The sequence below is a fragment of the Musca autumnalis genome, unplaced genomic scaffold (assembly GCF_047663935.1).
Source record: "Musca autumnalis isolate F117 unplaced genomic scaffold, ASM4766393v1 scaffold_2, whole genome shotgun sequence".
NCBI classification, from domain to species: Eukaryota; Metazoa; Arthropoda; class Insecta; order Diptera; family Muscidae; genus Musca; species Musca autumnalis.
In genome coordinates this window covers 119,115,003-119,127,575 of record NW_027411755.1, presented here as the reverse complement: position 1 = coordinate 119,127,575, position 12,573 = coordinate 119,115,003, and the positions used below count along the sequence as shown (strand labels likewise).

The window sequence follows — 12,573 nt, the reverse complement described above, 5'->3', positions numbered from 1 at the left end:
CTGCAACCACTTAAAATAAAACAATATGCTCGTCTCGCTTTTTTAACATTATGGTCATACACATTTGCACCATCAAATGACGGAATACACTTCCTGTAGTCCATGGGTTTCTGCTCAAATATTTTTTTGAGCACAGCTGTGGTACTGTCCTCGAAACCCATGAACTCTGCCATGACTTCGGATGATGTGTTGATTTCAGGAAATTTTATTATTGAATTATTTGTAGTCGGACCTTCGGCTTTCCCTCTCTCATCCTCGTCGTTTGCAGAACATTGAATTCTACAACTGTTGTCCGCTGCAGCTGATGTAGTAGGACCTTCGGCTTCCGCTTCCGGTGTTGAATTAGTGTCCTCACTATCGCTGAAGTAATTTATTTCTTCATCATCCTTATCATCCTCATCCAATTGCATTGTAGAATTGCTGTCCGCTGCAGCTGATGTAGTCGGACCTTCGGCTTCCGCTCTCTCATTGTCGTCTTCTTCAAAACCTATAAAGTCGGGTTCCCCTCTCTCATCCTCGTCGGATGAACTGTTGTTCATTGGGATATACGGAACCACTGGTAAAGCATCCCACAATAAATACTTTTTTGAGGATACTGAAGAAGAGGCAAAATGACGTGAGCAAATAAATTTTTTTAGGTAGTTGACCCCAGCACCATAATTGTCTTCAAGGATTCCTATCCAATTCTTCCGCACTCCATAGAACTTTACGTACGGTATCGGCTCTCTATTCTTACAATTTGGGATGCAGCATGACCGCCTGTTTACCATTCTTGAAATTGAATTGTTGTTGATATTTTATATTGATTGTTGAAGTTTGAAATTGAATTGGTTATTTCCAGAAAATTGAAATAATTGTTGAAACTGAATTGAAATTAAATTGTTGTTGATATTTGATATTGATTGTTGAAGTTTGAAATTGAATTAAAATATTTCCAGAAAATTGAAATTTTTTTATATTAAATGTTCAAAGGATATCGATTTTTTCATTGAATGAACAATAAAAAAAGAAAAGAAATAAATTTCAGCCACAAAACACGACGTTAATGTTTTCTGCCGCGAGAAATTGGAATCAAAAACGATTGACATTGCTGTTATCATTTCCAGTGAGTTGTGTAGCCATCTGAAACCAAAATGTGGAACTATTATCATATGTTTTTGGAAAATGCATTTGTTCGAGTCTTTATTACTATACGTCTTTGTCAGCTGTTTTGCCTCATGCATTTAGTTTCTGTCAATTTACAAAGTTTCCACATGCAGTCGTCTGCATGGTTTAATTCTTTTTGTGTTTTTGTTTGTTTAGTTAGTCCCTGTTTATACAGGGAAAGTTGATGGGAAAGAAAATTGAGTTTATGGGCGAGGGAGTAGAGAGGAATAAGAGGGGGTACACACACCTCTGTACTGGCAAATTCTGTTTTGTTTCGTATTTCTTCGTATACAACCTGAAGTTGGCTGCAGATTTGTTTTTGCATTTTCTTTCATTTTATTTTCTCTGTCGAGAAACAAACAACAGCGGAGACAATTGAAAAAAAAAACCCATTTGGAGGAAAAACTATTTTTTTAAGCAAAAACAATTCGAAATAAGTGGAAATATCAAAATTAAAATGCAATTCAAGGTTTCCTTTAATAATTAATTGTTTATCACACACGTCCATTTTTACTTTTCATTACAATTTTGCCTTGGTTTTGTTTTTGAACGGCGCAATGAGAAAATGGGCGTGAAGAAGAATAAGAAAAATTATAAAATTGACACAAACATGATTTCCGTGTCTAAACAACAAGGAAATTTTAAAGGAAATTGAGAAGAAAAATTTTCTTTCCAGTTTGAATGTCTAAACACGGTCTTATTTATTTCACCCTTAGTCCCGGTCCACACTAGCGTGAATTTCATTAAAAAATTTCATGAAATTAGGTGTTCTTAAATCGAATTCCCCACTACAGCAATTTTATGATTTTACACTACTATGGACGTCGATCTAGAGACGCATAATCTCATATCAAAATTTCAGTGAAATTACTGTAGTGTGGCCCGGGACTTACTAATATGTGTTTCTTTTCTTTTGCAGGTGGCCTACATTTGGGAATGGTTTCCAGCGATGGAAACCATAAAACGACGGTGCCCTTCCAGCTTTATTATAATTGGCAAAATGTACGTGCTGGCGGCATCGCAACGAGGGACTAGGGGACCCCCGGTGGGAGAAGATAAAACCCTCCACAGCAACACACCCGGTCCCCTATGATATACAAAAAGAATAACAGCCAGTTTCTGTATGTCGAAAGAAGAATGTGTGCGAATGAAACACGTCCAAACTCTTGTGTGTTTTTCAATTTTTGTTTTTGTTTTGAAGCAAAAGCAAAGGTAAAATTACTTCGAAAACTAAAGTTTGGGCGTGTTTCATTCGCACACATTCTTCTTTCGACATTTCTGTATGTCGACTGTAATTGTTTTTTTTTAAGGTGGTTTTTGTAGCTTCCACCATGGAAAAAAGCTACACCCTAGCGAAGCTCCACGCAATTTTTTTTTTTTTTTTGCGTCAGGGCCGAATCGCGGGTTTGGGGCGCCCGCAACACATAATAAAAATAAAAGAATAAAGAAGGCCAAGCAAATTTCAAACTGGGTTGCCCTTTTCCTTTTTATTCTTTTATCAGAAGTAAGCAAGGCCTGCGTACATAAGCTGCCTTGCCTGCTTACCTTGCTTACTTCTGATAAAAGAATAAAAAGGAAAAGGGCAACCCAGTTCGAAATTTGCTTGGCCTTCTTTATTCTTTTATTTTTATTATGTCAGAAATGAAGCAGGAAAGCAAGGCAACCAGGCAAAGAAGCTTATGTACGCAGGCCTTTACAGAATCCCACTATAGATATGGCACAAAACTTTACTCAAACGTTGGATGTGTTTAGGGCCTAGGTACATAAGTCCCGGTCCACACTAGCGTGAATTTCATTATAAAGTTTCATGAAATTAGGTGTTCTTAAATCGAATTCCCCACTACAGCAATTTTATGATTTTATTCTACTATGGACGACGATCTAGAGACGCATAATTTCATATCAAAATTTCAGTGAAATTACTGTAGTGTGGCCCGGGACTAAGCTGCCTTGCTTTGCTTGATTCTGATTAAAGAATAAAAAAGAAAAGGGCAACCCAGTTCGAAATTTTCTCGGCCTTCTTTATTCTTTTATTTTTATTATGTCAAAAATGAAGCTGGAAAGCAAGGCAAGCAGGCGAGGCAGTTTATGTGCTCAAGCCTCTAAGCTGAAAACACATCAAACGCTTGTATAAAGTTTTGTGTCATTTCTGGTAGAAGAATAAGGAAAATTTGAAACTTGTATTTTATTCTTCTACCAAAAATTACACAAATCTTTACTCAAACATTGGATGTGTTTTAGCTTTATTGTGTTTTCATAAAATCGAAAATAGATCATGAAAAGTCGATTTTCTCAATTCGACTTTTATTTGGATGTTTTTAAAATTATATTTGATTTACACATCCCTAGAAGTGGCATGGAATTGTTTTGTTTTGGAGAAAATATTCACAGTAGCAGGAGACTGGAGACTACGAGATTTATATGGTGCACTTTCGTTCACATCCTTCCTAGCAGTTTCTTAATTGTCAACTTTGTGTTTAATACAGTGATTATTCTTAAAATGGGAGGAGGTGATTTAGTAAGTTCTATTCTATTACAAGGTTAAATTAGGGAACTACTTTCCTTTGCCGACCCAAATCAGAAAATTCATAATTCCAATATTCCCACAGGTGTGCTTTTTATCCCGATTCCAACCATGTTTTGCTTTTGTTGCGGAAAAGTATACTTCTCGAGATATGGGCCTCCAAAGTTCCACAATGGCCCTAGTCAAAAATTTTGGCAAACCACCGCAGAAAACTGTGAAAAAATTACCACTGATAGTGCTTTTTATACCGAATCCAACGTCGTATTGCTTTTGTTGCGGAAATGTATACTCCCCGAGATATGCGCCTCAAAAGATCCACAAAGGCCCTAACCTATTTTTCTCTAAATAGCCAGCCTTCGGCCGGGATTTAAGACTTTCTCCTATGGACAGGTGCAAATCTCGGGAACGGGAACAAAATTTTCCTTTAAATTAAATATTTTTCTCTAAATAGCCGGCATTCGACCGGAATTTAAGACTTTCTCCTTCGGGATAAAGAACACTATCTGTGGTAATTTTTTGGAACTTTGGAGGCCCATATCTCGGGAAGAATACATTTCCGCAACAAAAGCAATACATGATTGGAATCGGTCTGGGTAATTGTTTCATAATTTTCTGAGGTGGGTCGGTAAAGGAAAGATAAGCCTGAATTAGACTAATTCATAATCCTTCTTTAATAGAATTCCAAGAAGTCATGGCATCCTCATACTTTAAAGAATCAAGAGCAAGTTTGGAAAGCCGAGCAGGCAAAAGCACTAGAAGAGAAAAAACTTCACGATCTGAGAAAAGAAATACAGGAGGAACGTGATATGGAAGATCTTAAAAGAGTTGGACGGGAGAGTGGTGTCTTGTCTGGTGGACAAGAACCGGACAAAAAACTAGACTGGATGTACAAAAGTAAGTCAATATTTTGTTGCGATTTAATTTTTCTATAAACATACACTTGTTTGCAGGTACACATGAACTCATAAATAGAGAAGAATATCTATTAGGCCGTAAGATTGATAAGTCATTCGAAATTCTTCAAGCGGAGGAACTGCAAAAGGAGAAGAGCAATCTGGTTGGAGTGAAACAACCATTGAATCATGTGGAACACGAATGTGTTCCATTCTCTATCAGAGCTTACAAAAATATACAAAGTACTGAGCAGGTTGACCTACAGCGAAAATTCATGGAGGATCCTTTAATGTTGATCAAACAACGTGAAATGGAAACCCGACGGAAAATACTTGAAAATCCGGTCAAATTAAAAGAGCTGCACAAGATTTTGAAAACTGATATAAAACTGAAAAAAGAAGCCAAGAAATCGAAAAAGTCCAAGAAAAGCAAAAAGTCGAAAAAGAAACACAAGAAGAGAAGTAAATCGTCCAGTAGTTCCAGTTCATCTGAGGATGAGTCCAATAGTGATAGCGATTCCGACATTGATAGTAAGTTGGCCAAAAAACTAAAAGTTGGCTTACTCGATGAAAAGGATTTTCTAGAGAAGGGAATGAATCTAGATAAGATTTTGGATTCAAAATATGAAAAAATTTCACAGGAGTTAGACAAAGCGGCTAAATCAAAAAGTAAATCCAAGAAGAAAAAGAAGGATAAATATAGCTCAGACAGTGATGAAGATGATTTTAAAAACGAAAGACATAAAGATAGAAGGATAGGGCACGTGGCAGAGTATTATAATAGAAAAGAAGGTAAATCTGAGTCAGGTGCAGGACGTCGTGCTTCTCCCAAGAAATCATCGCATAAAAATAGTTATGTTGATAGGGACAGATCGCGCTCGAAATCAAGACACCGAAATAATAGAAGATCTAGATCAAATTCTAGGGACAGAAATTCAAAAAGAAACAGTAATTGGGAGAGTAAATCATCTTCAAGTTCTAACAGAAGAAGATCGAGATCATATGATAAGCAAGGAAAAGGATCTGATTCTGTGGAAAGACCAAATCGTAATAGAGGTAAAAGGGAAGATAGTTCTATTTCTCCATACAGTAAACGAAAAAGTAGATCACGATCTTCAGATAATTCAAATCGTAACAGAACATCATATAAGGCAAGATCACGATCAACTTCACCCTCCTCTAAGAGAGGCAAACATTTATTACAACGACCACGAAAATCTCCGCCTAGATCACGATCGCCACGTTTATCACCTAGGAAAGTATCACCCACATCATCCCAACGCCAACCTGGCCGCTTAACAGAGAAAGAAAAACAAGAGCGATTGAAAGAAATGATGTCAAATGCCGAATGGCGTGAAAAAGAAAGAACACATATAGTTCAAAAGCATCGTGAAGATTACGCCCGCGAAGAAGAACAACATAAAAAAAGAGAATTTGATAAGGATTTCTTAAACAAAGAAGTTAAGAAAGCCATTGCTAATCAGACATCAGTTGGTTCTCGTTTGAGAGCCAATTTAAATAACATCCAACGAACTTCGTCCTCTATGAATGACAATTTTATTAAAAAATAATAAAAAAAAAACTAAATATTGGTTGTTGTAGGTTTTATTTAAACATTTATTCAACAACTAATAGTTCATATATTAACTTACATATGTATATGTATGCGTGTATGTGTATAAACGCTGGTTTCAGCGTTAATGCGGCGACTTATATGCCGTCAAACACAATGTATCATTTCAATGTCAGCATTTTAGCTAAACTATGTGCTTTCTTCTACTTCTTATGAACTTTCTTTAGATCAATTACAAACGTTTAAGCATTACTCAAAGCAGCAACACCTGGCAGTGTTTTGCCCTCCAACAATTCCAATGATGCACCACCGCCAGTGGAAACATGTGAAACTTGAGATTCCGTGTTCCACTTGGCACAGCAAGAGGCAGTATCACCTCCGCCAATGATTGATACGCAGCCATTCTTGGTGGCAGCTACAACAGCATCCATAACAGCTTTGGTACCGTTTGCGAAATTGGGGAATTCAAAAACACCTGGAGGTCCGTTCCATACAATGATCTTAGCACGTGCAATTGGTTCGGCAAAAGCGGCTCTGGTTTTAGGTCCAACATCCAAACCCATGTGTCCATCGGGAATGCCACTTTCCACTGTAGCTTCGCTAACAGCAGCATCTTCGGCAAATTTATCGCCACAAACAAAATCGACAGGCAAATGAAGTTGAACATTGTTCTTCTTTGCTTTCTCAACGAGATTTTGTACAATTTTAGATCCCTCTTCGTCAAACAAGGAGGAACCAATTTTCATGTTGTTTAATACTTTCAAGAAAGTGAAGGCCATACCACCGCCAATAATCATCTCGTTTACCTTATCCAAGAGATTTTCAATCAATTGGATCTTATCGGCAACCTTGGCGCCGCCAAGAATGGCCAGGAAAGGACGGGGTGGGTTATCCAAAGCTTGTGAGAAGTATTTCAACTCCTTGTTTAGCAACAAACCGGCAGCACGCTTTTCAAAACCTTCACCCATCATAGAACTGTGGGCGCGGTGGGCAGTACCAAAAGCATCGTTAACATAAACATCACCCAACTTGGCCAAACTTTCTCGGAAAGCTTTAACTTTGGCTGGATCAGCCTTAACTTTGGCTCCGGTGGCATCTACACCCTTGCCTTCCTCTTCCACATAAAAGCGGACATTCTCCAACAAAATTACACTACCTTCGGGAGGATTTTTGCACTTTTCCTCTACTTCGGGACCAACGCAATCGTTTAGGAATGTAACATCCTTGCCCAACAACTTCTTCAATTCCTCTGCTACGGGGGCCATGGTATACTCGGGATTTTTGTTGCCATCTGGACGTCCCAGATGAGACATCATAATGACGGCTTTAGCATTTTTGGAGAATGCATATTTCACACTATCCAAGGCAGCCACAATACGTTGGTTGCTGGTAATTTTGCCTTCTTTAATGGGGACATTGAAATCCACTCTGAAATGATTTTGTTTTATTTTTGAACACTATATAATTTGAAAAATTCTTATTATTACCTCATCAAAACTCTCTTTCCAGCCAAGTCCAAATTTTCAATGCTTAGCTTGTTCAGTGCCATTTTGAATAGTCTGTGTATACGGTTGAAGAGTTTGGAATCAATAGATTACGTCTTCGTAGGAAACAAAACAGGACCTGACTTCTACCCTTAAAAACTGCAAATTCAACGGCTGAATGTCAAGTGAAGGTCAGTTCAATCAAGACCAGTGATGTCTACTTTCGGAAAAACATGTTACATTTCCATTGTATATAATTATAAGGTACTTTCACATCTAATGATTTGTTGAACAAAATATGTCCAACAAAAAAATTGGAAGTAGTGCAATGTGGAGTCATGATTCCACTAGTCCCGGTCCACACTGAATCGATTTCAGCTGATGGTAACATAAGGTGTCAACTGCATTGAATTGATGTCAAATTTTGACATCTTATGTTACCAACAGTTGCCGATGCGGCTACCTGTGTATTTGTACCATGGACAGCATGCACTTCATATGGGAACAGTTTACAATTTTTGCTACTTTTGCCGGTTTTACCATTTTCAAAAGTAAAGGAACAGACCAATAGTGGTCACACTATAGCTTTGTTCCCGTACTTTTTAATAGTAAAACTCGTAAAAGAGAAAAAGAGAGAAAAATTGTTGTTACACAAAAGTTTTTTTCAAAAAGTTCGGGAACGCAAAAATGGAAAAAACGTCAAAAAAGCTGGAACAAATGTCAAAGTCGGCGTACCAGCCAATCAGACGCCGGCATCCATGTTACTATTTTTTACACGCTCAAATTTGTCGAGTAAAAAGTTTTTAAAGAGAGCGTGATTCATCGCCATTTTTGTTCAAAGAGAAGTTAACATTTTACAACTTTTTTGTGTACGGGAACGGGTTTTCGGATAAAATGTGTAAAAGTCGTAAAAATTGTAAAAACTTTTTAGTTCTGGAACAAAGCATATGTGTCATGGTGGAATAAGAAGGTGTTACATCAAATCATACCAAACGTCAAAATTGTTCACAATAACACATTACTGTGAATTGCTTGTTTACCTTCTGTGTGTGTTTTTATTCACAATAATGCATTTTGACAACTAGCGTGATAATCAGCTGTTTTTCCCGTTGTACCTGTATCATGATGAAATTATAAGGTGGCGTAAAACTGCCAGCTGATTGGTTTCAATCTGTCAAATGTTTTGTTATAGTGAATAAATTGTATGAAAACGTAAACAAACATGTTGACATATTGAAGAATTTTCGGCCAAAATAGAGTTGTTGTTGTGCTACTTACGTGACCTGTTAAATAGATATTGACCTGTATTATTGTGCCATGCTATGTGTACAACATTCACAGGTAGCAAATTTGACATCTCATATGACATTGATAGATAGTGTAAACACCCCTTAAAGAAATTTTATGAAATTGCTATAGTGGGGGACTCGATCTAAGACCCGGTCCACACTAGAGTGAATTTCTTTAAAAAATTTCATGAGATTAGACATTCTTAGATAGAGCTCCGCACTACAGCAATTTCATGATTTTACTATACTATGGAAGTCGACATAGAAACGCATAATTTCATACCTTTTTTAATGAAATCACTCTAGTGTGGACCGGGACTAAGAACGCCTAATTTCATGAAATTATTTCACTGAAATCGCTCTAGTGTGGTGGCGAACGAGCGTATAAATTTCTTAGAATTTGCCATGGCGGAATAAAAAGGTGTTACATCAAATCATGGCACAATAATACAGGTACAGCGGAAAAAACAGCTGATCTTCATACCCGTTGTCAAAATGCATTATTGTGAATAAAATCACATACAAAATGTAAACAAGCAATTCACAGTACTGCATTCTTGTGAGCAAATTTGACGTTTTGTATGATTTGATGTAACACATTCTTAAGGCCAGAACAGAATCAATCGTTGCTTGCTTCCCAAATGTCAAAATATAAAGGAATACTAGATGCTTAGTTTACATTTACGAAATCCACTCGATTTCAACTGTCAATTCCTTTACGTATACGTCAAATGAAAACTCACCCGAAATCCATTTGATTTCATTTGACGTTTAAGCAATGGAATTGACAGTTGAAATCGAGTGGATTTCGTAAATGTAAACCAAGCAAGAGCCTCCTAAAGGGGAGGCTCTGGCATTCCTTTATAATTTGCAAAGCAAGCGACGATTGATTCTGTTCTGGCCTTTATTCCACCATGCATCAAATCATTTCAAACGTTAAATTTGGTCACAATAATGTATTATTGTGAATTGCTTGTTTACATTTTGTATTTGTTTTTATTCACAATAATGAATTTTGACAACTAGTGTGATAACCAGCTGTTTTTGCCGCTGTACCTGTAATATTGTGCCATGGTTGGGCGTAAAGCTGGGTACACATTGTCAGTTTTGAATGACAGCTTTGTTGTTGCTTGCTAGTGTGGCCGTTCAATTTTGTCATTCATCATGCAACCACAAAATGTTTTGTGGTTGCTGGAACCTGCGTGAAGTTAGCAACGACAGTTAGCAACGATAACAAAAGTTATCGAAAAAATACAGGGCGACACAGAACGCCCAAAATTTGCATTTAATACGTTTTTTCCAACTGTGGGGACGAAAAATAGCTACGAATATAAAAATTTAATTTATTTATTAATTAAAAAATAAGCTCCAATGTATAAACGTACACAAGAAACTATACATAAAAGGAAAGAAGGAGTCTTCACGAGCATTTTGGCATACTCCATATGTTCCAAGTCAGTTTTTTGTAGAACAAAGTTTCCAATTTTCTGGTTTCCAACTGGTGGTCAGGACAGAAAATTGGCTCTGGAAGCCACAATATAAAAATGTACACAAAAGTCTCAACGGAATATGAAAGAGGGAGACCTTAAGACCATTTTGGCATACTCCATATGTTCCAGGTCAGTTTTTTGTGGAACAAAGTTTCCAATTTTCTGGTTTCCCACAGGTGGTCAGGACAGAAAATTGGCTCTGGAAGCCACAATATAAAAACGTACACAAAAGTCTCAACGGAATATGAAAGAGGGAGTCCTTATGAGCATTTTGGTGTACTCCATATGTTCCAGGTCAGTTTTTTGTGGAACAAAGTTTCCAATTTTCTGGTTTCCAACTGGTGGTCAGAACAGAAAACTGGCTCTGGAAGCCACAATATAAAAACGTACACAAAAGTCTCAACGGAATATGAAAGAGGGAGACCTTAAGACCATTTTGGCATACTCCATATGTTCCAGGTCAGTTTTTTGTGGAACAAAGTTTCCAATTTTCTGGTTTCCAACTGGTGGTCAGAACAGAAAACTGGCTCTGGAAGCCACAATATAAAAACGTACACAAAAGTCTCAACGGAATATGAAAGAGGGAGTCCTTATGAGCATTTTGGCATACTCCATATGTTCCAGGTCAGTTTTTTGTAGAACAAAGTTTCCAATTTTCTGGTTTCCAACTGGTGGTCAGAAAAGAAAACTGGCTCTGGAAGCCACAATATAAAAACGTACACAAAAGTCTCAACGGAATATGAAAGAGGGAGTCCTTATGAGCATTTTGGCATACTCCATATGTTCCAGGTCAGTTTTTTGTGGAACAAAGTTTCCAATTTTCTAGTTTCCAACTGGTGGTCAACACAGAAAATTGGCTCTGGAAGCCACAATATAAAAACGTACACAAAAGTCTCAACGGAATATGAAAGAGGGAGTCCTTATGAGCATTTTGGCATACTCCATATGTTCCAGGTCAGTTTTTTGTGGAACAAAGTTGTTATGTCAACCGGTCGGCGTAACAAAAGCGTACGACCGCTTTCATTTAATGCAAGAAGGGTTAACAATCCCTCTGGCATGCACATTTGATTTGACGTTTATCTTTTTCTTCCTTTCGTGCACATTATTAATGTGCACAAAACTGCAAAAGCCGGCCATTTTGAACATCGAACAACAAGCTCGATGCATTTCATATTTTTTGCAAATCATTGCATTTTATTCCTTGAAGAGACAACATCGGCGGCCATTAAACACCAAAGTGTATTTTAAGAGTAACACGTGAGAGAATAACAGAAAGCAAATTATAAAAGTGCCGCACAAATAAATTAATAAGAACGACGTTCCTATTGGAAAAATCCTTCCAACCACGCATAACTAAACAGCAAGAAAGATTTCTCTCACAACGCAAAATCTTGGTGGATTGTCTTCGAGTTTTAGACGTGGATACCCCGACACCCCAGCACTGTTCCCCTCTCCATCAATAAAAGAGTTCGTACAAAACCATCATTCCATTAATGACAGTGGAATTTTCTCAAAAATTGTGGAGTCGTGTTTTTTTTTGGCAAATTATTTGGATTCGTGGCTGTTATACCAATAACCACTACATTATTGCACCACACGGGGGTACAGTCATGCGGGGGTATCTCGTCCTGTCTTTTTAGGGAAATAATTGAAATTCCTAACTTCTGGTCACCAAATGAATAATTATTTGCCCGCCTTGATACACCGAGCAGTTTAATTGGTTGCCATCCAAATTGCTACTCAACCCCTGAGTTGCCGTCATCAGTATTCCCTGAGGGGACATGAACGAAGATTACTCAACCAACCCTGAGCAAACTTGCCATCCAGAGAATGAACAGATATACCTGAACTACTACGTCCTCAAGATTGCCTGTCACCACCAGAACCTAACCTGCAACAGTTGCAGCCATATATATAACTCAGACAACAGGAAATCAAATTCCAGATAAGTATCAAGAAAAGAAATTAGCACTTGTTAAGATATTTCCTTTTGTGTTCATCGCTCCGTTGAGTAAGTACGATCAGGGTAAATCATACCCTTTAGTATCCGTTTTTCTCCATCACAGAGGGGGGAAAACGTGAACTAAATATTTTAACATCCGTCGACGGTCAGCCGATTAAGTTTCTTTTCTTGATTAAAGGAATTAGATATCAGAGTTTGAATAGCTCCCCAT

At 37.5% G+C, this 12,573-nt stretch overlaps 2 protein-coding genes across 2 annotated transcripts; one reads left to right on the top strand and one right to left on the bottom strand.

The window, feature by feature from the left end:
- Nucleotides 1-3,478: 3,478 nt before the first annotated feature.
- Nucleotides 3,479-6,155, top strand: Cwc25 (CWC25 spliceosome associated protein homolog). Its single transcript, XM_073969093.1, has 3 exons — nt 3,479-3,664; nt 4,348-4,564; nt 4,621-6,155. The coding sequence occupies exons 1-3, from the start codon at nt 3,503-3,505 to the stop codon at nt 6,132-6,134; spliced, it is 1,893 nt and encodes a 630-aa protein (XP_073825194.1). The 5' UTR covers nt 3,479-3,502; the 3' UTR covers nt 6,135-6,155.
- Nucleotides 6,153-7,993, bottom strand: Pgk (phosphoglycerate kinase). Its single transcript, XM_073969095.1, has 2 exons — nt 7,624-7,993; nt 6,153-7,564 (listed from the first exon to the last, which is right to left on the bottom strand). Exons 1-2 carry the CDS (start codon nt 7,683-7,685, stop codon nt 6,379-6,381), a joined length of 1,248 nt encoding a protein of 415 aa, XP_073825196.1. The 5' UTR covers nt 7,686-7,993; the 3' UTR covers nt 6,153-6,378.
- Nucleotides 7,994-12,573: the final 4,580 nt, after the last annotated feature.